The sequence below is a fragment of the Adiantum capillus-veneris genome, chromosome 2 (assembly GCF_014529385.1).
Source record: "Adiantum capillus-veneris isolate H3 chromosome 2, ASM1452938v2, whole genome shotgun sequence".
Classification (NCBI taxonomy): Eukaryota; Viridiplantae; Streptophyta; class Polypodiopsida; order Polypodiales; family Pteridaceae; genus Adiantum; species Adiantum capillus-veneris.
Window position 1 is genome coordinate 177,563,860 of NC_140932.1, and position 27,508 is coordinate 177,591,367.

Consider the following 27,508-nt stretch of genomic DNA (forward strand, 5'->3'; position numbering starts at 1 on the left):
AGACAGTGGTGTTGTGTCTCAAGCGGGTCGTCACATGCGACACATGTTGCCGAGTGGTCACCCATTTGCAGTAGCTCAATGGGTGACTAACCACTTGAACATGGTGACTCTCCTCGACTGTCTGTTGTCCCACAGGCCACCCCCAAAAGTCTTCCAAGAACTCTTATGTGAGACCCTCCTCCTGCCAATGATCTGCTGCAGCAGGGTGAGCCTCTCTCAGGATGTGACGTCCTAGCCGTGCTGTATACCGAAAGAAAGGGTTCCGGGGTGATCGGCTGGAGTAAAGGGATCCTGCCAGAACTAGTGCTCCAAGTCCACTCGCATCAGAGGGCTGCTCTTCCAAGCCCATGACTGCAATGCCCTATCTCAAGCAGGCCTCGGGAAAATGATTTTATGGAACCGGCTTTGGATTCCTTTCACCCCTTTCTTAGAAGGTGAAAACACACATTTGAGAAGGAAAATTCTATGTAAAATTGAACCTTTTAACTAACTTCTTCTCAAATCCTCCTTGGGAAAATTTGAGCCGGCCATATTTAGATTTGAGCAGGCTTTGGACAAAGCGAACCTACCTTTTCCCCAACCTTGGTCTCAAGAGCTGGCGAGTCAGGATCTATCACAAAAATCCTCCCATTGATGCCCCAACAACTTGGATCCGCTGAAAGAAACACTGTGCCACCTCTGATGCCTCTGCAATTACTTGATGAAGGTGACACTCTTGTTGAACCTCAAAGAACATGCTGAAACCTATGTCCGTACAAGTCCTGACTGCACTGAGGACCTCCAACAAAGTGAAAGGCCCCATCTAGCGGTGAGCCGCCGGCTCAAGAGAGCTGTGCCACTCTGCTGGTATAGCGTGTATTATATCTGACATATGCTTTGCACCCCCCTCATGTCCCGCATCTGAACACTTTTGAAGCTTCTCAGGAAGTGTTGTTGTCACAAACTGGTGACGTGGCAGGTCCCCAAACACACACACACACCTTGCTGAGCAATCCCGTGAAGTGCGATGACAGATTGACATGGCAAGGTGTATAGACGCCTGCAATTTGCACTGACTGCTGACGTGGTAGATTTTCGTAAACCGCGCTGACTTACTGACGTGGTAGTACGTACGGATCTTCGAAAATTACGCTTGTTGTTTTATCAGCTTTTGGAAGATCAATTGCTTTTGGAACTTTGCTTTGGAAACTTAGAAGATTTTGGGGCTCTGCTTTTGGGCATCTCTTGTAAGAATAAATAAGTCCTGTGGGACTCACTCCAAAGAACATCTGCATGCAAAGTCTGAGATTGAGTACCCGCGGACTCTCTTGTACTTTGCACACAGATTCATATAAAAACAAATACCGAAAGGGACGCTAGTCTTTGGAGCCAATACCTCTTGGCATGGAACTACGTCGGGCCGTGTCGTCTTCTGTGAAGTATTTTGAAGTGAATCTCTGCTGTGTCGTTGTGGAATCTTGACTTGGGGTGTCCAAGTTTGTAACAGTGGTATCAGAGCACGGCCGATTTCTCTTCTACCGGGAAATCCGATCCTTTTCTCGCGACACTTATGGATTCCAACAAGAATGAGTCGACTTCTTCTGCATCTGCTGATAGCCTGATGCGGGACAAGATCACGAAGAAGATTCAACCGAATTTGCAGAGGAAGAGTACGGGCCACCTCGGCCTACTGCGTACGAACTTCAAGAGATGGAATGTCGGCAGCAGGTTGACGAGTGCACAAAGTAGATGATTAAATTTGCAAAGGACTCTCAATTTGCAAAATTTGTCTCAGCAATCCATCACAGAAGTGCACACTTAGTGGCAGAAAGCCACTGAACCACCCATCAAACCGGCAATCAAGAAAACTGTAATAACAGACTTGGACACTCCAAGTCAAGAATCAATCACCAATAGCACCAAATAACCACTTCAAAACAATTCACAGATCACAATAGATTTGCACTTGCCCGGCAGAGTTCCGTGCCTAGAGATATTGGCCCCAAAGACTGGCGCCCCTTTCGGTATTTCTTTATGTATTAACCAATGTCAAAGTACAAGAGAGCGGTTAAGGTTTCACTCTCAGACTCTGCGTCCAGATGCTTTGATGAGTGAGCCCTAAACCGTTTACTTAAAGGTTACAAGGGATGCCCAAAAGCAGAGCCCCAAAAGCTTTCAAAACAAAAGCAGTGAAAACTCTCTCTCTCTCTCTCTCTCTCTCTCTCTCTCTCTCTCTCTCTCTCTCTCTCAAGAGAGTAAAATAAAGCAATCAACTTTTCCCTCTTGGCCCAGCGTAGAGAAAAAGCAACAGCTTGCGTCACTCAAAAGCTGGGTTTTCAGCTCCGTAATTTTCGGGAATCCGTATCACTTGCCATAGGGTTTTTGCAAATTAGGGTTTTTGTTGTCGGTAGCCACGTCATCACTTTGTGACATACCCCCCTCTTGAAAGCATTGTAATCGCCCGCGATTACGCTTGCAAAACCGACAAAAGACATAAACCGTCTTATATAAACCGTCTTAGAAGACACTGACTGTTAGTACCTACGTACTAGGAACAACATCTAGCACATGTACCAAATCGACAGTCACATCACACGACATCACAGGACATCACTAGACATCATAGGACATCACATGACATTCAACATTCATTCGGATCTTAGACCATAATTTATCGGCAATGTAGCTAGCAATCGCATCTAGGTCCAATCGGGACCTCATGGATGGCCGATTGACTAACATCTATTGCAACCATGTCTATTCGAGATCAATCAGACCAAAATGCTGCAGTCATTTCGGCTATCAGTTCCTGCACTCACAAGAAGTCAAGAACAAATCAGTATCATAATCAGGAATTCCATTTCATAAAGTCATCCAACAAAATACTGTCAGCTCTCAGTTTTCCTGAAGCTCAAAGAGACATCAATGACTTTAGTATCAAAATCAAGGCATCTGTTGACAAAGGAGTGGAGTGACTCTCCTCTTGTGCATCCCACTGCACCAGATCTCCGGCCAAGCTGAATTCTGGGTTCCGTTTGGAGTAGACTATGCTAAACCAAAAGCATCGAGGTAAAGTTTCACAATCTGAGGAGTATCTGCTAGGTCCTCCTCCTCCATCCACTTCGCATCCAATGCAGGATAGTTCTTGAACTTAACCAAGAACCGCCTTCGGATTTTACCTTTAGTCTTCGTATCCTTATGTGCCAAAATCTGTTCAGGAACAAGGATCTCCTCGTTTTCTTCCACTTCGGGTTGCTCATCAGGCTCCCCATCATCAGGCACATCACCCTTAAAAGGTTTCAAGAGACTCACATGGAATGCATTGTGAATCCTCCAAGTATCTGGCAGTTTCAATCGGAAGGAGACATCATTTATCTTTTCAGTGATCTAGAAAGGTCCGTAGTATCGCATACTAAGCTTTGGAAAAAGCCTCTCTTTTCCCTTTTTCTTTCTTAGGCGTGCCTTCTCAAAACGTAAGAGCACCCAATCATCCTCCTTCAATTTCAAGTCGCGACGATGGCGATCCGCTGCCTTTTTCTGTCGTTCTTGAGACTTCTGTAAAGTCTCGCGAACCTTGGCAAAAGCCGTATCCAAATCTCGCGTATATTCATCCGCTTCAAAGATTCTTATCTTTCGTGCTTAGGAAGGGTGGAACCTTTGCAGCACCTTCAACAATCTCAAATGGCGCCTTTCCCGTCGAAGAGCGTATCGTGTTATTGTAGGCAAATTCTACCAAAGGTAGGTACTTTTCTCATTGAGTCTTCTGATCAGAGATATAAGACTTCAATAAATCTAGAACCATTGAATTTGCAATCTTAGATTGCCCATCAGTCTGCGGGTGGAACGATGACGAGAACTGCAACTGCGTGCCAATGTTCTCCCAAATTGCCTTCCAAAACAAACTCATAAATCTGGGGTCTCTGTCGGAGACAATCGTCTCAGACATGCCATGTTATCGGAAAATCATCATGACCATTCTGTGTTCTCGGGAGATCAAAAATGAAATCCATTGCAATACTTTCCCAGGGGTGGATGGGTATGGGTAAAGGCTATAACAATCCTTGTACCTTATGCCTGTCAAACTTGACCTTCTGGCATACTAAGCAACTGCGCACAAACTCTTCCACATCCTTTTTGAGTCTCAGCCAACCCCTTTCATGGTGGTAGCAATGCCGCGGTGACCCGTAAAAAGTGGACAGTGGCATTCATTCATAACCTTTTCCCTCAACTGCTTTGTAACGCATAACATAGTTTTTCTCATCAAGTAGCCTTCTCGAATGGAGTATCCTGCTACTGTCTCCCGATCCCGTATCCGTGTGAAAATATGTGCAAAATCTGTATCTCTGGCATACTGGTCGACCATATCCTCGAAGCTCCTATGATGTATCGCGGAAATAGCCAGAACCAACGGCTTTCGAGACAAAGCATCTGCCACCACATTCTTCTGTCCCTGCACATGGACAATCTGGAAGTGAACCTGTGACAAGATGTTCGCCCACCGCATCTGCTTTTCCGAAAGCTGCTTCTGTGACAAGAAGTAGCGCAAACTCTGATGGTCTGTAAAGACAGTAAAATCTGCTCCGAGTAGGTAATGCCGCCATTGAGTAAGAGAATGAATAACCGCCAAAAGCTCTTTCTCATAAATCTGTACTGTCATCTCCGGCCTAGAGAACAATCGGCTCTCGTAAGCAATGACATGGCCTTCTTGCATCAAGACCGCACCCAGACTACGACCACAAGCATCACAATATACTTCAAATGACTTCTGCAAATCCGGCGAAGTCAAAACTGGTCCCGTAGTCAATTTCTCTTTCAATGTCTGAAAGGCAGTCACCTCTGTGGATCCCCACGAGAAAGGGACTCCTTTGTGTATCAAGATATGCAAAGGGGAAGCAACCTCTGCAAACTTTCGAATGAACCGTTTGTAGTACGAACACAGTCCCAAGAAGCCGCTAACTTCATGGACATTCTTCAAATCGGGCCAATCACGCGGATAGTGTCTATCTTGGCCGGATCCATTTACACTCCTACTGCTGAGACAAAAGTGTTCCGAAAAAAAGTGCATCTTTGAAGTAGATGATCTCTGTGTTCTGCCTCATTCTTGGAGAAAACAATGATATCATCAAAGAAAGTGCCAACAAATAGCCTGTACTCTCGAAAAATCCTGTCCATCATCCGGTTAAATGTTGCAGGAGCATTGGTTAAGCCAAAAGGCATCACCAAAAACTCAAATAACCCAAAAACTAGTTCGAAAGGCTGTCTTGTAGACGTCTCTCGATGCGATTCGGATCTGATGATATCCACTCTTCAGATCAATCTTGCTAAAGAACGAGGATCCCTGTAACCTGTCGAGTATATCATCGATCCTAGGAATCGGAAATCTGTTCTTGATGGTGATTTTGTTGAGAGTTCTATAATCGACGCACATTCTCCAAGATCCGTCTTTCTTCAAATCCAACAACAGTGGAGAGCAATACGGTGAAGTACTATGCTGGACAAGACCCTTTTCCAAGAGGTCTTTCAGTGGGTTCATAATCTTTTCATTCTATACTCGGCTCACACGGTAAGGTGGCCGGTTCGGTGGCGTGCTTCTAGGTATCAGATCAATGGTCTGATCTTCAGTCTCTCTAAAAAGCAATCGGCATGAGTGCGGAGAAAATCTTGGCGTTCTTTTGTTCAGGTCAAAAACATATTCAACCTTTATCCATCGTTCAGTTCTTTCCCAAAAGAATGAGTAAAGAAACTTAAGTTCATCAAGTACAATCTTTGAGTCCTTCATTTGTTAAAGTCGCTTTCTCGGCCCGGTAGTCAACCACGACGTAGTTCTTGTGGTACCAAGGGATTCCGAGTAGAACGTCATCAGAGGGTTTATGCCAGTGGAAGAGAGTTCCAGCATGGGAATTGGTTTCGCGCAAGTTTTGGGGTTGTTATGCTGCCAAAATTTGGCCAAAACAAGTGGTATCTAGCTTGATACAGATAAAGGATTCCTAGGACTCTTCTTTGTAATTTACCCTCCTAAAGAATAAAGAAATACCGAAAGGGGCGCCAATTTTGGGGCCTACAAGTTGTCGGCGTCTGCTCGGAGCATTCTAGCTTCCAAGCCGTGTGTGTGTATAAGTGTTAATTCTCGTCGCAGGTTCCCTTTGCAAAGTGCTCTGTGTGTGTGTCTAAAGTAAAGAATTTCAAGTGAAAGCCAACGCCTACCGCCCCATGGGCCGGTTTCATGGTTCCATTGCTGGGGATATAAATCACTTTTTCCTCAAGAAGTGAGCCTCGGTTGTTTTGGGTAAAGACACAGAGTACAGGAACGCGGGATTACACTATGGCCGACAAAGGAAAGGGCATTATGGAAGAGGGTTCCTCTTCACAGGACAGACATGGAATTCCGCATGTACACCCTGCTAAAAAGTGATCAAATTAGGGCTGATTTTCTGCTGTGTTTTTAGGGTTTGCAAGTATGAACCAAGATGAGATAGGGAGAGGTCTCACGGTGGTAGATTGGCCACTAGATCTCCTGCGGGAGTGATGTGGGTCTGCTAGGTGACACGCTGCTTGCCGATTCTCTGAGGCGGTTGCTTGGATTCTTTGACGCATCGGTAAATCATCTTTTAATTTGAGCTTACTTGGTCGTGGGTGGTACGTCACAGGTTGTGGAATTATACTCGTTTGTAGAGGCAAGAGCCTCTTGCACAGGTAAAAAGTTAAGGGACAAGTTGCAAGATGCTATGTGGTGAAGTTCAAGAACTATCCACCTATGGATGCAAAGTGGATGGAAGAGCATGAACTGTCAGAGTCACCAAATGTATTGCAGCTTTACCTTGAGGCCTTTGGGTTACATCCTACGTATGCCCCAACCCAATGTCTGCAAAGGAGGGGTAATGATAGAGCTAGCACATCAAATGTACTCATGATTCAGTGCAATAGCAGTGTACAGTTTGACAAAAGTATGAAGGTCTCATTAAGTCATTTGTACATATGTTTTGACAGTCTTTCTTGCGGATACATGCGATGATAAAAGGTCTTACCACACAAGATCATCTATGGCATGTATTTATGGTATGCAATCGAGGACGTTTGCGATTTCAAGAGGGGGGTATGTCACGAGGACGTGGCAACTGCTAACCTTAGTTGTTGGTTTCTTTCCAATGATTTTTGTTTAATTTTTGAGACCCTCTTTTTGAAGTTGAAAATGGTCAGACATTGTATGGCCAATGTGAACGGTAGTTTCACCCGCAGACGGGAAGTTGGTCGGCAGTGGAACTTGTAAAGTAAAAGGATGTCTAGGCTCAATTCAAGATCATGTAGGTCCCCCCGTCGCACTTAACAAGTTGGTGGATACTAGGAAGTGAACTCAATAAAGGCATAAAGTCAAGGTGGGATCACCAACAGAAAGTATCCGACAGTTGGGTCACATTGCACTTTTGGATGCGGTCCCAATGAGGATAGATGGTCAGATGACCAGTGAGAGCCCAACGGAAGCATCTCCTAAAAATTAGGGAACTGCTATTTTGGGCCGTAAAATGTGTTCGTGTCATTACCTTCGGTATGACCATGGGAACTTTTTATTACTTTGCTGCAAAGTCAATTGATACACCAGTTGAGAGATTTTTAAGCGAGAAGCCCAATGCGGGAAAATTGCAAGTGGCACTTTTTGGTCAATTTACCAAGTCTGGGAGAGCAGAACTCGTAACTAACTTTTTGGAGCAGTTTTGGAGGTTGTTGACTATGATTTTCAGCCATTTCTCTCCATTTTTGAGCTTCCCATGACTTTACCTTGGACCAAGGAGCTCATTTTCAGCATTGGAAGGCATCAGATGCGTGTTTACAAGGCTGTTTTGCTGCGTTTTCAGCGATACGCAGGTTTTGGCAGCCATGGAAATCTTCCCCTTTTTGCATCTATTTGTTCACAGATGCATTACAGGTCAAGGGCAGAAGAGGGGACGCTCGATTATGCTGGGGGATGCTTCATTGAGAACCTGTCACAGGTTAAGAGATATGGAGTGCTTTCTTTCCCTCTCATGTACAATGTGGTGCTAGGAGTGATGACCAACACATTACACACTGCTCTCTCTCCCCCCTACGTGCAGTTATTGATGCCCCACAAGAGGGCTCTTCATTTGACTGATGTACAACTGTGTGGTTTCATGCTTTTGTGCTGAGGCAAGAGCCTCCTTGAGCAGGAAGAGGGGTAGCTAATTGCTACTCCAAAGCAGGCACCGGTGAGGTTCATAACCTCACCGTACATGTGCATTTTCAGCACTGCGTATGTGCTGTAAATTTACTGTTTTTCAGCCATACGGACGCCAGAACCATTGGGAATAGTTCCCCACTGGCAGAGGACAGTTCGGGGACTGTTTGGGGCTGAAAACAAGGCAAAAACCAGTAAATACAGCGTGCTGAATTTACTGTTTTTGGGCAGGAGTCAGAGGGTTTATGCCAGTGGAAGAGAGTTCCAGCAGGGGAATTGGTTTCGCACAAGTTTTGGGGCTGTTATGTTGCCGAAATTTGGCCAAAACAAGTGGTATCTAGCTTGATACAGATAAAGAATTCCCATGACTCTTCTTTGTAATTTACCCTCCTAAAGAATAAAGAGATACCGAAAGGGGCGCCAATTTTGGGGCCTACAGGTTGTCGGCGTCTGCTCGGAGCATTCTAGCTTCCGAGCCGTGTGTGCATAAGTGTTAATTCCCGTCGCAGGTTCCCTTTGCAAAGTGCTCTCTGTGTGTGTCTAAAGTAAAGAATTTCGGGTGAAAGCCAACGCCTACCGCCCTACGGGCCGGTTTCATGTAGTGGTTTTCTGCCACTGCTCATGCACTTGCTGAAAAGAAGTCTCGCTCATATACTTTGCAAATTTTGGGTCCTTCGCAAAATTGAGCATCATCTTTGTTGCATCGCCGATCAACTGACGACGTTCCATCTCTCGTCGCTCCGCTTGAGTAGGCCGAGGTGGGCCATACTCTCTACCGGAATCTTCGTTGTGATCCGTGCCCGCATCTCCAGATGCAGAGGGAGTGGACTGATCCTTGCGTGAAGCCATAGGTGCCCCGGAAAATAAAATAAAATTGGGGATCGGATTTCCCCTAGAAGAGAAATCGGCCGTGCTCTGATACTATTGTAACAGACTTGGACACTCCAAGTCAAGAATCAATCACAACAGCACCAAATAACCACTTCAAAACAATTCACAGATCACAATAGATTTGCACTGGCCCGACGGAGTTCCGTGCCTAGAGATATTGGCCCCAAAGACTGGCGCCCCTTTCGGTATTTCTTTATGTATTAATCAATGTCAAAGTACAAAAGAACGGTTAGGGTTTCACTCTCAGACTTTGCGTCTAGATGCTCTGTAGAGTGAGCCCTCAACCGTTTAGTTAAAGGTTACAAGGGATGCCCAAAAGCAGAGCCCCAAAAGCTTTCAAAACAAAAGCAGTGAAAATTGTCTCTCTCTCTCTCTCTCTCTCTCTCTCTCTCTCTCTCTCTTAAGAGAGTAAAATAAAGCAATCAACTTTTCTCTCTCTCTCTCTCTCTCTCTCTCTCTCTCTCTCTCTCTCTCTCTCTCTCTCTCTCTCTCCTCTCTCTCTCTCTCGGCCTAGCGTAGAGAAAAAGCAACAGCTTGCGTCACTCAAAAGATGGGTTTTCAGCTCCGTAATTTCCGGGAATCCGTACCGTTTGCCACGTGGCATTTCAGCCTCCCAATTTAGGGTTTCCAGCCACATTAGGGTTTCAGCCAGCAGTTAGGGTTAGGGTTTCCAGAAATTAGGGTTTCTGGCAGAAATTAGGGTTTCTGCTGTCGGTAGCCACATCATCACTTTGTGACAAAACCTCCTTCTCCGAGGATGTTTACAGAACAAAAACTACAGGAGGTGGTTCAGACTCAAATCAGTCAGCTTTTGGACGTGAACAATCAATCGAAAAAGCAAGTGAAAAAGCGCAAGAAGGGGAATGACTACCATGGTTATTTGGGTCGTCAATCTTCTTTTGCATCTGCAAGAAAGCAAAAGAAGCGTGTACGCTTTGAAGGACTACCCGATGCTTCTTCTTCCTCTTCTTTTGACAGTTCTAGCTCTTTTGACTCGAGTGAGGAGGACAGAAAAGGCAAAAAGCGAAGCAAAAAGAAAAGATTCGGAAAGGGTAAGAAGAAGGCAAAGAAACCGAGATTTCGCCCAGTTTTTGATAGTTCTACAGAGGAGTGATCCTCTGACAGTTCGGACTCCGATGACCATATGTTTTATGCAAAGAAGAAGCATTTTTACAGAGCCAACCAATATGACTTCCTCGAAGACAAAAGCAAGAAAGTAAAAGAGGGCTTTGGCCTTCATTCAGCAGTTTGACATAGCCTTCTTTGGAGGGCATTACTCCGAGCACTCCAAGATTAGGAGGACTGCATCTTTTCTTAAAGGAAATGCTCGAACATAGTGGTCCACTCTTCTTCGAAGGAAGGAAGCTCCAGTCAAGTGGTTGAACTTTTCAAGGCTCTTTATTTTTTCTTGGTTGACCCGGGAGTACGAATGGGATATACGAACCGCTTGGAACCATCTTTGGTTGACCAAGGGAGATTCTTTGGACGCTTATTGCGAGAGATTTTGGGACTCTTTTCTACCGACCTCTTCATTTAAGGTCTCTTTTAAGGAACAGATTGAGCGGTTTTGTTGCGGACTCCCTACAACGATCCGAGACTACTGCTTGGAATAAAAGTAAAATTCTATTCCGGAATTAATGGGTCATGCGAAACGGGGTTTCTCGATACATTCGGGAAATTTGACTTACCCCACTGATGACCTGTCACTGACAATTGACTGAGGCATCCCGTGATATTTAAAGATACTGCTCATGAATATCTTGACCATGTGTTCTGGCTTTATCTTCTTCCTCACAGGAATGAAATGGGCCTGCTTATTGAACCTACAAATGATAGTCCAAATCCCATCATTGCCTGTTTGCGTCCTTGGAAGATCAAAGATAAAGTCCATTGCTATGCTTTCCCATGGCCTATCAGGGATCGGAAATGGCTGCAACAATCCCGGTTGCTTTTGTCTGTCAAATTTGACTTTTTGGCATACTAAGCATGATCTTACAAATGTGTCAACATCTTGACGTAAAGTTGGCCAATAGAAGAATGCCTCAACCCCTTTCACTGTCACATCAATTCCACGATGCCAAGCGTAAGGTGGAGCATGACTTTTCATCAAAATCTTTGGCCGTAACTGTTTAGAAACGCATAACATTCCATGCATCATGAGAAAGTCATTCTTAAGCATATAGTGCTCATGATGTTGCCCATCAACAAGCTGGTCATAGATCCTTGCAAAATCTGAATCTTCAGCATATTGTGTCCTCATTTCGTCTAGTTCACAATGGTACGGAATTGACACTGCTGAAATTTGGGGCTTTCGTGACAACGCATCAGCCACCACGTTCTTTTTCCCTTGTACATGCACAATCTGAAAATGGAACATTGACAAGATGTTTGCCCATTGCATGTGCTTCTCAGACAACTTCGTCTGTGTGAGAAAATATCGCAAGGTTTGATGATCCGTTTGGACAACAAAATCAGCCCCTAGCAGATAGTGTTTCCAACTAGTGAGAGCATGAATTACTGCTAGCAATTCTTTCTCATAGACTTGCAAGTTTCTTTCAGTCTTCAAAAGAATTCTGCTCTCATATGCGACTACTTGGCCATTCTGCATTAGAACTGCACCAAGACTATGGCCGCACGCATCACACTGAACCACAAAAGGTTTTGAAAGATCTGGCAAATTGATTACCGGATCTGAAGTTAGCTTCTCTTTCAAGTGTTTGAACGCTAAAATTTCCTTGGCTGTCCACTTGAAAGTAACTCCTTTTCCTTGTAGTGCATGGAGTGGAGAAGCAATCTCAACAAATTTCGGATGAACCTCCTGTAGTAGGAACATAAGCCTAGAAAGCTTCGAATGTCATGTACGGACTTCAAGTCTGGCCATGACCTAATTGCTTCCACTTTAGCGGGATCCATGCGTACCCCATCCTTTGAAACAATGTGCCCAAGGAAGTGAATCTCTTGCAAAAAGAATTCACTCTTCTTCGCATTAATGAGTAGCGTGTTCTTACGTAACTCATTGAAAACTGCAGTCAAGTGATCCCTATGCTCCTCCTTTGACGTCGAATAGACAATCATGTCATCAAAGAAGGTACCCACGAAGTTTCTATGTGGTCTAAAAATTCTGTCCATCATTCTATTAAACGTGGCAGGAGCATTTGTGAGACCAAATGGCATGACAAGAAACTCATAGAGACCAAATGTTGTCCTGAAGGCAGTCTTATGGACATCTTCTGGCCTAATGCGTATCTGATGGTACCCACTCTTTAGGTCTATTCTTGTAAACAATGACGCTCCCTCAAGCCGATCAAGAATGTCATCTATCCTCGGTATGGGGAACCTGTTCTTGATGGTATTCTTATTCAAGGCGCGATAGTCAATGCACATGCGCCATGAACCATCCTTCTTCTGCACTAAGAGTACAGGCGAACAAAAAGGGGATGAACTGGGCTGAATCAGCCCCTTCTCGAAAAGCTCGTTGACTTGACTCATAACCTCTTTCTGCTGGGCTGCACTAACCTTGTATGGTGGTCTATTCGGTGGACTAGAACCTGGCACAAGATCTATGGTATGATCCTCAGGTCTCTCAGGAGGTAACTCCCCTGTCAAAGAGTCCGAAAAACAATCACTGAAACCACTCAAAAAAGTTGACCTATCTTTATCTAAGGTAGACAAATTAGATACAACTTGAGGTACTTCTTTTGCAAAGATCAAGTACGCAGAAAGATGATTCTTTATTACAGATGAAATAGCAGAAGCAGAAACAACTGGAACAGACTCGCCTTTAAGCTTTACATCAAGGACATGAGTCTTTCCTCTATGTACAAGGGTAATCTTTTTGTTGTAAGTATCCACCATAGCATGCAACCTGTAACACCATGGGATACCCAGTAACACATCACAGCCCTCAAGTGGCATAATATGAAACTCTTCCGCATCGACATAACTCTGAATGTGCAGACGAAGCTTCCCCAAAATGGGAGTAACGGGCTCTGAATGACCTGGGCATGCCAAACCTGCTTCCCCTGTCATACCAATCTCCTCTGCACGAATGCCCAACTTTGATGCCAATTTTGGTGATATGAAATTTGCACGGGCTCCTGTATCAAAGAAAACCAGCACTGTCTGGTCCCTAACTTTGCCCCAAGCTCTGCACAGCTCTGTGGCATCTGTGTTTGGCTGGTCTCCAACCAAATCTGGAACAAGTCTTGCACTTGGCTTTGGCTTCTTCCCTTTATGGTCTGACTTGTCATCCTTATCCTGTGACTTCTTCTGTGGGCATTCATTTGCAAAATGTCCTTCCTGTTCACAAATGTAGCATTTCTTGGCCTCCCTAAGAGCTTTCCGTTCTTTAAAAGTTTTGCCAGAAAAATGCCTCTTTTGTCCTTGTCCTCGTCCCGAAGAAGACTTAGACTGCTTCTTGGACGTATCACCTTCTTCAGTGGAGGGCTTCTTTGTGGGATGCTCAAAAGGCTTTGCTGCAACATTGCCCTTGGCTGAAAACTGTTTGCCCTGGGACCCTTTCTTGTGGCTATTAAATCCATCGGAATCTCCCTTCGACAGATTGCTGGCCACTCTTGCATTCTCTATCAACTGAAACATATTCATGACAGTAGTCTTTGTGCAGTAGTCCCTGATTTTCTTGGGCAATCCGCAAAAGTACTTCTCAATCTGTTCTGACAATGGCACAAACCTGTAAGAGGTGACTGGCAACAGTGCGGCCCAAAATTGTTTATTGTACTCTTCCAAGTTCGCACACTGTTTAGCATTCAACTCGTGCCATTCTGTCATCACATCCACTTCAAAAGTGTTTGTCAACCATGCAGGTGCAAAAAGCTGTTTGAATTGGACCCACGTTTTGGGGCTTGACCGTGATTCAACAATGCGGTCCACCATTGAAGCGCATTCCCTTTCAAGAAAGTGGCAGCCTTGCGTATCTTTGAAGATTCCGTGAAGTTTCCTCCAGCATAAGCTGCATCGAACTGCTGTATGAAGGTCAAAGCCTTCAATTGATCCTTAGTTCCTCTGAAAGTTTCAAACTTCACTCCCTGCCTACCTTCCTTGTAATCCTTAAGCTGACTCAAAGGAGCCACATTATCATAAACAGGTGCCTGTAACAGTGGTTCTCTATGAGTGTTCATTCCAGCACTCGCATCAACTGTTTTCCTTGTCATATCTGCATTTTGTACGTATGGCTGCAAAAAACCAGCCATACCAAATTGTGTTCCAGGCACTTGAAACTGGCCATAGGCACCCTGAAAACCTGGTTGGACACCCATGTTCGCGTACATAGGGTTACCCATGCCTGTTTGCATTGTCCCGAACACATTCCCTGGCATATAACCTGTGGAAGGTCCAGCCATAGCTTGAAACATTGAACCACCTCCAAAATAACCAGGATAAGTATTAGGTAATGGAAGGGTCTGACGCATAGCGTATTACTCCCTTGACCATTCACAAACGGTTCCTGTCCAGCTAAAGCAAGCTGCTTTGGGTCATTGGACATCGCTAGTTGCTCAACCACATGGGCTTGCCCTCGAGCATCATGAGTCCTCTGCGCATTGGAAATCTCCTTTTCCTGCAATGGCTCAGTCGTGCCTTGTGTAGGAGGCTGAAAACCCTGTGTCGGAGCCTGTAAGAACTCCCGCATCCTTGGGTTGTTAGCCAATTGCTGAAACATGTCCATGCAGCAACGCAGTTGAGTTCTAAACAACCTGTCCTCTTCTTGAAGAGTTGAAGGAACTTTCTCCGTGCCATGTGAGGAAGATCCCTCTTCAGGTACTTGGTCTCTCTTCTCTGCCATAACGACAAGCTCTGTGTTGCTTTCACCCGCAACAATCCACGCTGCACTTTTTGAAGAAAAAGTGACTATCCCGTCGATGGAACCATATAACCGGCCTGTACAACGTAGAGGGCGGTACTATTTCAATTACCTATTAACTTTACACAGAGCACTGAGAAGGGAAGAGAACACAATTGCGTCCAGCGACTAGAATGTCACTGCGCACACGAGATCGACACCCTGTAGGCCCCAAAGACTGGCCCCCCTTTCGGTATTTCTTTATTCAAATTAAGGTAGACGATCCAACCACTTCGCACAAGCTTTCACAAAGCTGTCCAAACCTGGCGAGGGCTGAAAACGCAGGTTTTCGACCTGATTTTGGCAGCATAACGGCGCAAAAACCCCTGTAGGTCAAAAGCACCTGTCTAGGACGGATTCCCTCGCTATTTGGAAGCTTTCTGGTGAGCTGTCACAGAATTTTAGCGGGCTGTAATTCCCTGTTTTTCACTGCCGGGTGCCCAAAAGCTTGTACACGCATCCCAAGGCTCTCACGAGGGTCCCCCGGGGTTCCCTTGTAGTTTAGGTGCGAAACCCTAAACCTGCAGAAAAACACAGCAGGCTGTAATTCTCTGTTTCGGATCGTTTTTAGCGGAGCGAACACGCCTACGCGTGTCCCAAGGGCTCCCGCACGCAATGGGATAGTTCCCCTGTGAATTGGACGAGTTTTCACGCGAGAAAACTCTCCGAACTCGCAATCTTTCGCGATGGAACTGTGCGTACCTGTGGGGGATTAGCAATTGGCTAATCCGGTTCCTGTTCAGAAGGCTCTTGCCTTGGCAAACGCGCATAAACCCCGAGAACTGTACATGTTCAACTGAGTAGCCCAACTGGTGGGGCATTACCATATGTGCGAAAGGGGAGAGAGAGATGCACGAGAGCAAGTCATCGCGCTACATGAGACAGAGGAGAAGGCAAGCTTTCCATTGAAGCTGTAGACCTGCACCCACTAGTCACACACACACTGTAGGTCACTTGTGTTCAAAAATCAGCCTCTCTCAAATTGGGCGCCCCCTCTTCATGCTGGAAGTGGCAAAATTGCCTGGAGCCGCCATGTGTCCAGTTTGCCCCTTTTGAGTTAATTCTCTAGTTCCCACTGACTTATAAAGTTATAAGTGACTTTCCGAGTGGCCCAGACTTCATTTGGCGCACACAGGCTTCCATACTCGTCAGAATTCAGTGCTAACTGGCCCGACCAGTTCCAGACTGACCGACCCAGACTCCTGCTGTGAGAAACCTATTCGGCCGCAGCCATTTCACACTGGCCATGCAATGTCCACTTGCACCTTTTCAAGGGTTCCGGGGAAAACAAGGAAAAATAAAAATATCTAGTACTTATTTATGGAAGGCAACAGGAAAAATACACCTCTTGGTGACACCAGAGAATGAGCCCTAGCCTCATATTTAAAGGCCCTAGGCCGAAAAGCAGTTTACATGAAAAGTCTTAAACTCAAAAGTGTCTGGTACAAAAACATCTGGCTCAAAAAGCAGTCAGCGTGATTTATGAAAATTCGTACATTTTTGCCACGTCAGCACAGCCAGCGCAATGTGCAGAAATCCGTACAGTTTGCCACGTCAACAAGGCAAAATCTAGAAATCCGTACAGTTTTGCCACGTCAGCATAGCCAGTGCAAAATCTGGAGATTCGTACAATTCAGCCACGTCATCAGATCCACGCACGCGTGTGTGTGGATCCTGCTTTATTTTATTCTCTTGTGTCACTTGGGCCCCATCGGACGGGGTCCCATACGTTGGTAGGAACTTCTTCTTCTTTATCTGCTTATTCTTAGGGTTTAGGCTGAGCCGAGATCTGCACAGTGGCTCCGTTCTTCAGTGGCTTAACACGTTGGCAGTTTGTGACATTGTTTGCTTGGAAGCACTGTAGTTGCCAGCCTGTGTTGTGTTTGAAGTGTAATTTTCAGTCACAGGCTTATTTGTGAAGTTGCTTTGTGTCGTAGAGTTAATCAAGTAAAGATCGGGTGAAAGCTAAAGTCCACAGTCCTCAGGTTCCGACACCGGGAAAGAGTCACTTTTTCCTTAAGAAGTGAGCCTTGGCTCGTTTTCCGCGAAGACATAGAGCCTAGGAACTCGGAATTACACTATGGCTGACAGAGTGAATGACACCAGGGAAGAGGGTTCCTCTTCACACGACAGAGAGGCGGTTCCTCCTCTAGTGTTTGAGGTTGGCAAGAGTTCACGGCCACCCCTGTCTGTATCTTTTGTTGATGTGAATGCTCCACAAGGTCAAGGATTTATGACTGGGCAACTAGACGAGGATGCGTTTAGGACATAGTTGGTTGTTGTTGTGAATGTGTTTTCTCGGTTGGTGTAGATTTTTAGGTTTATGGATTTTTTTCAAGCGCCAGCAATGTCACAGTAGGCAAGGCAACTTTCTCATGAAGGAGAGCCCGTTGAGGCTTAAGCCCAGGTCCCTTATGCGACTCAACAGGGCAAGGAGCACTCACATGTTGCGGAGTCAATTTGGGCTCCAAGACAAATTCCTTCTGTCCATAAACAGGTGGTTAGGTCACCGATTCCACATGCCTTGCAAGTTCAGCTAGCCACCTTTCAAAGTCCAAATGTTGCAGTAAAAGGATAGGGACCCAGTTTCTAGACTATGCAACAGGTTCTTCCACCACCCACGGTAAATCCTTGGTATTTTGGGGTTGGGTCTTTGTTTCAGAGCATGCCTGGTTATGCGCTTGGAAACCAGCAATATTTGCTTGGAACAATCTTTGGGGGTATGCAAGGCACGATGCCTAACCCCATGTATGGTAATATTGGTATGCAGCAAGGGTTTTAGTGCAATCAGAGCCAGTTTGGGGTGCCACATGGCAATTTTGGCATGGCTGGTTTTTCCGACTAGCAAAAAAATATGGCACCAGTGACTCAGAATGCCAATGGCCAAGGGGCGCCGATGATCCCTATTACAGTGCCCATGTTGCAGACGCTTCCCTATGATAATTTGGGAGCATGGGAAAAGACAAAACCAGAAAGGTGGTGCAGATGTGGAGTTTGATACTTTGAGCGGCTATGAGAATAAGACGAACGCTCTCACTTTCATTCAACAATTTGATAGTTCTTATGCAAGGGGGAATTTTACAGAAGCCTCCAAGGTCAGGAAAGGTGCTACTCTCTTGAAAGATAATGTGCGTACATGGCGGACGACACTGTTGATGCAAGGACATGCACCTGCCACATGGGTTTACTTCAAGCAAATGTTTGCATCTGTGTGGCTGTCAAATGAATTTGAAGGCGATGTCATGACAGATTGACACCAACTCACTACGGCTACTTGCAAGAGCCTAGAGGAGTACAATCGGAAGTTCTATAAAGCGTTGCTCTCAATAACCTCCTACAGGTTTGTGCCACTGACAGAGCAGATTGAGAAGCATTTTTGTGGGTTCCCTAGAGGGATTAGAAACTACTGTACAAAGAATAGAGTGGCCATCCTTACTCACCTTATGGAAGTTGCCAACTCTGGTCATGCCTTGCTGAAGGGAGAAGACAATGGATTTTAGGGCAACATGAAGGGGGGTCAGCAAAAGAAAAATTCAGCAAAGAAGCCCTTTGTGAAAGCGGCTCTTGAAGCGTCACAGGGGTCAGGAAAGGCAGATAAAGGCAAGGGCTGAGCCGAGAGGTCTGAAGGACAGGCTAAGAAGAAAAGGAAGCCTTTGTGCGAAAGTCGTTTGAGGAAAAGAAGGCTTTAATGGATGAGAACAAATGTTTCACATGCGAGCAGCCTGGTCATTTTGTTGCAGATTGTCCACAGAGAAAGAGGCCAGCTAGCTGACTCAGAGGACAAAGAGGACAAGAATGGGAAGAAGCCCAAACCCACGGACGAGCTAGTGCCAGATATGGTGGGTGATAGGCAAAACTCACATGCCAGTGAGTTATGCAGAGCGTGGGGTAAAGTTAGAGATCAAACAACACTTACCTTCTTTGATTCAGGTGCTAAAGCAAACTTTATCTCACCATAGTTGGCCATCAAGTTGAGCATCAAATCTGAGGAGATAGGGTACACCGCAGAGGCAAGTTTGGTATGTCTTGGTCACTCAGAGTGTGTTACTCCCATCATTGGAAAGCTACGTTTGCATATTCAGTCATATGTGGACACAAAGGAATTTTTTATCATGCCACTGGAAGGGTGCGATGCGGCATTGCTGTTGGGAATCTCATGGATGTTCCGTATACACGGAGTGCTGAATGTCTTCAACAAAAAGATCACCCTTCAGCACAGGGGAAAAACTCACATCCTTGATGTAAATCTTAAAGGGGAGTCTATCCCTATTGTATCTGCTTTGGCTATCAGTTCTGTAATTAAGAATCATCTTTCTGTGTACTTGATTTTTGCACGTAATGTTTCAGATAATTGTCAGTCAAGTTTATGTGCGTTAGATAAAGAAAGGTCAACATTTTTGTGAGACTTGAGTGACTGTTTTTCTGATTTATTACCGTCTTAGTTGCCGTCGGAGAGGCTTGAGGATCATGCGATAACTTTGGTGCCGGGTTGTAGTAGACTTCCCTACAGGGGTAGTGCGGCCTAGCAGAAATTGATTATGGGCCAAGTACAGGAGCTGTTAGAAAAAGGGTTGATTCAACCTAGTTCTTCACCCTTTTCCTCCCCAATGTCTCTTGGGGAGAAGAAGGATGTCTCTTGGTGCATGTGTATTGACTACCGTACACTGAATAAGAATAACATCAAGAACAGGTTTCCTATCCCAAGGATTGATGATATTCTTGATCAACGAGAGGGTGTGGCAATTTTCAGCAGGATAGATATGAATAGTGGGTACCATCATATTTGTATTAGGCCAGAGGATGTACACAAGACTGCGTTTAGAATGACGTTTGGTCTATATGAGCTCTTAGTGATGCCATTCGGTCTTACAAATGCCCCTGCTACGTTCAATAGGATGATGGATCGGATTTACCGTCCACATCAAAAGTTTGTTGGCATATTCTTTGATGACATGATAGGTTATTCAAAGAATGGAGAGGAGCATAGTCGTCACTTGACCATTGTGTTCGAAGAGCTACACAATCAAAGGATGGTGTTTGAATGGATCTTGCCAAGGTTGAAGCGATCAAGACATGGCCAAACTTGAAGACTGTACACGATGTCCGTAGCTTCTTGGAATTATGTTCTTACTACAAAAGGTTTATTAGGAACTTTACCGAGATTGCTTCACCCCTATGCTTTGCAAAATAAATAGGTCACTTTCAAGTGGACACAAAAATAGATTTCAACTTTTAATCTTTAAAAGGAAAAGATGACTTTGGATTCAGTAATTGTTTTCTCAGGAAGTCATTCGTGGTCCAATGTGATGCGTGTGACAATAGTTTTGGGGCGGTGTTAATGCAAGATGGTCGGGTAGTAGCTTATGAAAGCAAAATCTTGCAAGGCCAAAAAAGACTACGCAAATCTACGAGAAAGAGCTACTCGCCGTGATTCATGCGCTTTCAAGTTGGAAATAGTATCTGCTAGGTGTTGATTTTGTTGTCCAATCAGATCATCAGACGTTGCGATACTTCTTGACATAGTCAAAGTTATTTGAAAAACATATGCAATGGACAAACATTCTCTCTATGTTTCACTTTGAGATTATGCATGTGGTAGGCAAGAAGAATGTTCTGGCCGATGCATTATCAAGAAAGCCACAAATTTCAGCTGTGCCAAATTCTTATCATCACGAGCTTGATGACATGAAGGAACAATGTCACAAATTGCTGACGTGTCAAGCCACTGAAGAACGGAGCCGACTTGCACGACTTGCAGATCCCGGCCAAGAAGCAGAAGAAGCAGAAGAAGTTGAAGTTCCCACCAACTTATGCGACCCTATCCGATGGGGCCCAAGTGATGCAAAGGATATGAAAAAAAAGCACGATCCACCTTGCGTGGAGAGTTGATGATGTGGCAGAAGTGTACCGAAAACCCGGATTTTGCACTGACATGATGACGTGGCAGACTGTACGGGTTTTTGCATTTTGCGTTGATTGCTGACGTGGCAATTGTACGGATTTCCGTTTTTGTTGTAGCTTTTTGGGCCTGTTGCTTTTGAGTTTCAAGCTTTTTATGTAAACTGCTTTTCAAGGCCAAGGGGCTTTATATAAGTGCAGAGGGCTCGATGTGTGGCACTCTTCTGGGTGAAGGTACAGAGCGCGAGCATCGACATTGTAGTGAGTTCAAGTAATATAAAGAAATTTCGAAAGGGGCGCCAAGGTTTGGAGCCAATACTCTCTTGGGTGGAATTCTGCCACTCCGTGTCGCGTGTGCTCTCTTTCAGTTTCAGTTGTTATTGAAGTGTTAAAAGTCTGTTCACTTTGTTCTTTCCTATTGGCATGTGGTGCCCGTCTTGTGACAGTGGTATCAAAGCATCAAACGTGTGCTTTTTTGAAAGCATACCGGTCCTACAAAAGAGAAGACAGAGAAAACGGGCGCTTCCAAAGTCTATTGGAATCTTATTTGAAGTATCTTCGGGTCCCGACCCCGGACTTATTAGCCACTCCCACCTTACTTCATCACGCATTGGACGCGCTTCTGTCTTCACCGCTCTGTCTTACAGAGCATAAGCCATAAAGAACCCAAGACATGGCGTTCATGGATTCAACAGAATATTTGCAGTTTCTTCTCGACAAGCTTCACGACATTCTATCGCGGCATCCTTAGCAGAATCTCCGATGCTGCAAAGTTTTCAACAATTTTGAATTACATGTTACCCCCTCTGATGCCCCACATGGTACCTCCTCCTCCGGCACCAGAAAGTACGAGAGCTTCCAATCGACAACCTTGCCAACCGTTTGTTCCGATTGGGGGAGTCTTCATAAATATGGTGCAGCCATCTGACCCTGATCCACTGCAACCGCCTTTGCTACCTCCATTGCCCCCACCTCCCCACCACCACCACCACCGTCACTAGGCTACAATGGTTGGAGCCCATATGGATATCCTTATTATCCGTCCCCCGGATACACACCTAACTAACCCAAAGATTTCAAATATGGCGGCACGATAGTCTCCGCAACACAAAAGAAAGTAGAGGAGGTTGAAAAATGGATTGAGGTCGCCAAGTAAGGGAAAGATAAGGAAGCTCCTTGTACACCCACTCTCATTAACATGACCCTCGAAGAGGAACAAAGGAGGAGGATGCGGGCTTTACATGTGAGGGTAACCGGCCTCAAGGACATAAACAATGTGGAAAAAGAGGTCACAATCCTCACATCCATGATGGGGGTGGACAAGCCCTCACACACAAGGCATGGAGAGTGGGCAAGAAGAGTGATGGCTTGGGGGAATCTTCAAAAGAGAGCTCTCTCATACTACGCTTTCCCTCCTTGGAAGAGAAGAAGAAATTCCTGAAAAAGAGGCCTACTCTCAAGAAGACAAGTGTTTTCCTTGGTGATGATCTCACTCTCTCACAGCTTGCGCAAATGAGAGCGGTAATACGAAAGATTACGGCGGCAATGGAGAAGGGAAAGACGGCCTCTTATAGAGGTGGTCGGGTGGTGATTGTAGAGCGGCACTCTACATGACGGTGTGAGACCTATGGGACCACACTGAAGATGGCTACTTGGAATTGTAATGGATCTATGAGGTTGGATGTTGGTGCCTTTGAGGACAGTTTCATAGACAGGGACATTGTTTTCTTCTCAGAGACTCATCAGGCCCCTGCACAGCATATGCAACATGTGGTGGGATACAGATGGGAGACAGCCCACAGGACAGTTGCGAGATCTGAGCATGGGAGTAGAGGTTCAAGAGGAGTATCAGTGCTATTTAGGGAGGAGTTACAACCACTACTACATATTGTACGGAGAGATGATCATGCTAGATACATGTGGGGACATAGACCGATTTCTATACATTGCCATATGCTACTTCTCCTAGTACTTAAGTATATGCTGCATCCAGAGGACAGTCGCCTTTCTCTATACTAGATGATGATGTATGGGAGTTTTCTAGGGATGGTGATATCATCCTCCTAGGGGACTTCAATGCCCAAACAGGCAACTCTCAGACATTCTTCTACGACACTTCATATGAGATGCTTAGAGAGCTGGATGTGGGTGACTTGGGGCTTGACAGATGCTCACATGACAGAGAGCAGATAGAGTATGGGAGATACCTCACGGAGATGACGACCACACATGGGTTAGCCATACCTAATGGCTTACAGCGATTCCGGAGCAGCCGGTTTCACATGCTTTCCACACAGACACGGGGCCAGTATAGTGGACAATGTTATGGCATAGCCAAGGTTTATTCCTTGTGTTCAGGATTTCATAGTGGGAGCCAGACCAGTGGGCGTAGCAGTGGATCATGCTCTTTTGACATTGTCCGTTTCATTTTAGTATAGTACAGCCCAGACATCAAGAGGCAGGGCACTTACTCGTTATACATTTACACCAAAGATTGACTCGGTTTATACAAGGGAGATCTATAGTTGTCTATGCACAGTTGGTCTTGGCCTCTTAGTGGAGGAGTGCACCACTTTACTAATTAAGACACTGCATGGTGCAGCATCAGAGGCATACCCACACACTCAGTCGGGTCGGAGGTGACATTCTGGGAGCATGCCCCAGAATAATTGGTATGATGAGGAGTGCCCAGAGATGAAAGCCAACTCCAGAGAGATCTTCTTTTAGGAGTCATCACTTACAGACAGTCTCGGATTGCTTCCCGGCGCCTTGTGCGACTGAAGGAACGAGCTTACGTGGCCCAGATGGAGCGAGACTTGTATCAACTGTTCTCGAGTAGAGACTCAGGAGAGGCATGGCGATTCTTTCATGAGCACTCCCTTCCCCTAGTGATTACTTCTCCTGATGTGTGGGGCCTGTATGCCACATCGTTATAACGGTTCTTGGACAGGACCCCCTTCCAGATCCTACAGAGCCATGCCCACCTACGAGCACCTTCTTTACCATTGAGATGGTAAAGAGAGCAATTGACAGGATGAGGACCAGCAGGGCATATGATCATGATGGTCTAGTAGCAGAGCACTTTATAAATGCTAGAGATATGCTGGTAGAGGTTCTTGCAGTGTTGTTCAATCGTGCCATGTGTGAGGGGTTACCTGAGACTTGGAGGTTGTCTACTATAATTGTGCCTATCTTCAAGGCAGGTGATCCTACAGAACCTAGGAATTACTGCACTATTATGGCCATGCACCTGCTGTCAACCCTCCTCTACTTGAGGACTAGTCGATGTACCTATGGGCATTCCCTGAGCCCTTGGCAAGGGGGCCTAGAAGCTATGTGATTGTCCAGCCCTTGTTGAAAGGTATGTGATTATCCAGTCCTCGTGGGCTGCTTCTGTGGAGTGGTGAGGGCTTCTTTGCATGGATAGGCCTTTGCAAGATGGCCCATTTGTCGATAAATGAAGCACTGGTTTGGGAGACCCGAGTACTCCACGCTCTATCGAATCTACCCGCCACTTACCCAAGGCAATAAAACTACCTTAGGGAGCATGTGGGTGTCATGAACCAACACCCGAATTGTCGGTAGTCGTGTGGCCTTGGCCGCAATTGAGGCTGCTGTAAAGGGAGGCTCCAAGACCGTCCCGATGGTGGAACTGATCTTGGGCAAGAGTGGAAGGTACTCACATTGTAGGCTGGGGAAGCAGACCGAGATGGGTAGGTCCACCTCCTTCTCAAGAACATATGATGGTGGATCAAAATCATGGCGCCAACGTCGGAAGTGGGCTCTAGCCGTTGTATGCACAACGGACTCATAAAGATCACTCAAACCGCCATGTCGGGGGTCTCAAACTCGATCTGTTAGTATCCCCGTCCGAGAATCTGAACATCAGTGATCTTGCCGACTTCATTGAGAAGCCGGGCTTGCAGCATGTCGCATACCTTTACACGGCTAGGACGATTGCCGATAATCTTGCAGATGACCAAGGTGGCTTGGAGACATTCCACCTCAGTTACAAGGCTCTCCTTCGCTTCTGGCGAGAGAGAAAGTGGGCTTCGCGGCGGAAGGCAAGGGGTCTTTTGGGAAGTCCCTTTGGGGGTGGAGCAAGAGCCTCCATCTGTGACAGCTACGTTGAAGCAGGAGGCTATGACGAGGGCAAGGGGGAGCAGCGGACGAGGGTGTGAGGAGGAGGGGGAAGGAGCTGCAAGAGGAGGGGGAAGGGGAGCGATGGCGCAAGTGCAGGGTGAGAGCATAGGGAGCAACAACGAGCTTCGCCCCAAATCTATTCTTTTGTTCGTGTCTACAAACACACTATATTTTGGTATCATTTTGTCGTTGAATATTGCCCAAACATAGTTGAATATAATCTCTCGTTACAAAGGTTTAAACCTCAAAGTCTCAATTGTTTCAACAAGTTTTGTATTTCTGAAACGCTTGGGGGGTTTGAGGTTTCAGAGCTGCAAAACGTGTGACCCGAAACAAGTTTCGCGTTTTGACTGTTTCGCCAAAATGTTTTGCACGTTTCTAGGTTTCGAGGCTTTAAAGCTGCGAAACACATTTTTATGTCACGTGTCACGTGACACATCCAACCCTATGTGTCCGTGGACAAGCTACAGCACGACAAGGGTTCCGTCAGTCCAGTCAGTCTAGATTAGCAAGTGTTCGGGCACTTTTTGGAGTCTGTTCGCAGACCGTGCATGCCAAGGCACTTAGTGTAGATGCATATCCTCTGGTTGCACATAGCATGATCGTAAGCATTCCCATCAGATCCATCAGAATCCTTCAGGGGAATTTTCCAGTGCATTTAGCCTACTTTCCCTATTTTTGACATTTTTCACTTATTAATTTAAGTGACTTTTGTTGGGAACTGAGTAGGGCAAATTGGGTAAGATAATATATAAGCAAACCTAAGCTAGCACTAATTGGCAAAAGAGAAGGAGAACACAGGCCAAAGGTAGCAGGTTCCCCCTCTCTCTCTCAAGCAAGATCTCCCTCCTTATGGCGTTTTTCCTCCAATCAAGAACCCCCAGCACCTAGCGTTTTTCAGCCAAGCCTCATCGCCATAGACCACCCATCTGCTGGCGTTTTCATCAAGTAGGCTCATCACCATAGACTCCCCCTCTGCTGGCGTTTTTCAGCAAACCATTATCGCCCACTTCCCTGGCATTTTCAGCAGTGCATAGCCTCAGCAAATCAGCGACAAAGCCTCAGAAATTCAGCAATTAAAGACCATCCAAAACAGCTTTTTCGGAGGACTTCAAAGGGCTGCAAATCAGCGTTTTTAGGGCCAGCCGAAGGCACAAACAATCTGCAGCAAAACAGATTTCAGCCATTGGCGTTTTTGGCAGCAGCAGATTTCAGCCATTGGCCTTTTTGGACGGCAAAGCAAGTGCATCAGTTTTCAGCCATAGAGTCGGTCTCGTAATCCCCATCGACGACATCAACATAGCCTAGACTTGCATCAGTTCTCATTCATCCACTTGTACCAGTTTGTGCAATCAATAGTAGACCACTCTCGCCGCAACGAGAGTGGGGCCTTTGGAGGAGGAGGGTTTTACAACATCTCTGGTGTCGTATTCTCTTCTCTCTCTATCTCTCAGTCATACACTTTCTCGCACACTGTCCATTCACTTCGTGTGTCCATTGCACTCTCTCATTAAGGACGGAAGGCTCTCCCTTCCATAAGAAAAAGCAACCTTGAGCGCAGTTCGGAGCACTCATCTTGAGCAAAGTTCAACATTCACTTCCGCTGCACCTTACATCAGGCTGTTGGTGGTTTTTCCCCTTCCAGTTCCAATTTCTTGTGGTGATACCTATGGGCTTATGTAATGCCTTGGGGCTTCTTGTAATTTACTTGTGTAATACAAAATTGTTCAAGCCCTCTTTTTTTTTTAGAGAGAGAGAGAGAGAGAGAGAGAGAGAGAGAGAGAGAGAGAGAGAGAGAGAGAGAGATTATTTTTGTGTATGCTCTCTTAGATAGCATCAATGGGAGTGAAAGGAAGCAACTTACCTTCTTACCGACGCGGCTTTCATCGAACAAGTTCCATGAGATAACAGCAAATAGCAGGGTTTCTGATCATGATCTCTTTTACTGCTGCGAGTGAGCCAATAGTGGAATTGCAGTTGTCAAGAGGGTACTAGATTATAGCACCTAAGATAGGTATAATTTCTTTTGTGATGCGAAAGTTTGCAAGTGCGTGTGATGCTAAAGGTTTGTGATTTCCTGTTATTTGAGCAGAGCGAAGGAACTCACATTTGATTGTTGGTCCAGGCAGCTGCAATGAAGAATCTTGCTGCTATAACAAGTAGACCTCTTTCTGACTTGAAAAGTGGGTCTACTAACAACCACAAGTAAAGGTATCCTCTCAACTGATGTGTGATTGGGCTGTGTCAGCAAATTGTAAACCCAATTATGTTCATTCTTCTAACAAGTAGAGGAACTTGTAGAGGCCAATATCTCAACTCTTAAGAAGTAATTTTGTTTTAAAACCTGTATCTCTATTGTACACAAATGTGCTTCGTGACTCCGTCATTTTTGGGAAGATGCCACAACCTGGGGGCTTCCATCTATAACTTCCACTATAAAACTATGGGCAGTCTCTTCTCTTACACAATCGGGACTGGGCACAGAGAGAGTGTAATCAATTCCATACCACTCTTGACAGATAAACGATGGCATTGAAAGAGAGGATAATGTT

General features: G+C 45.6%; 1 protein-coding gene across 6 annotated transcripts in view; it reads left to right on the plus strand.

Annotated features, from left to right (window-relative positions):
- Positions 1-27,305, plus strand: part of LOC147464128 (uncharacterized) — a 64,661-nt gene extending 37,356 nt beyond the window's left edge. For 5 of the 6 annotated variants that reach the window (XM_086492996.1, XM_086493019.1, XM_086493004.1 and 2 more), the window contains 2 exons: positions 26,787-26,970; positions 27,082-27,305. In XM_086492996.1, coding sequence (XP_086349122.1) covers positions 26,787-26,864 — 78 coding nt within the window. In that variant the 3' untranslated portion in view covers positions 26,865-26,970; positions 27,082-27,305. Of the gene's footprint in view, positions 1-26,786; positions 26,971-27,048 lie in introns of all 6 variants that reach the window. The other variant, XM_086493001.1, reaches the window with a different exon arrangement.
- The last annotated feature ends 203 nt before the right edge of the window (positions 27,306-27,508 follow it).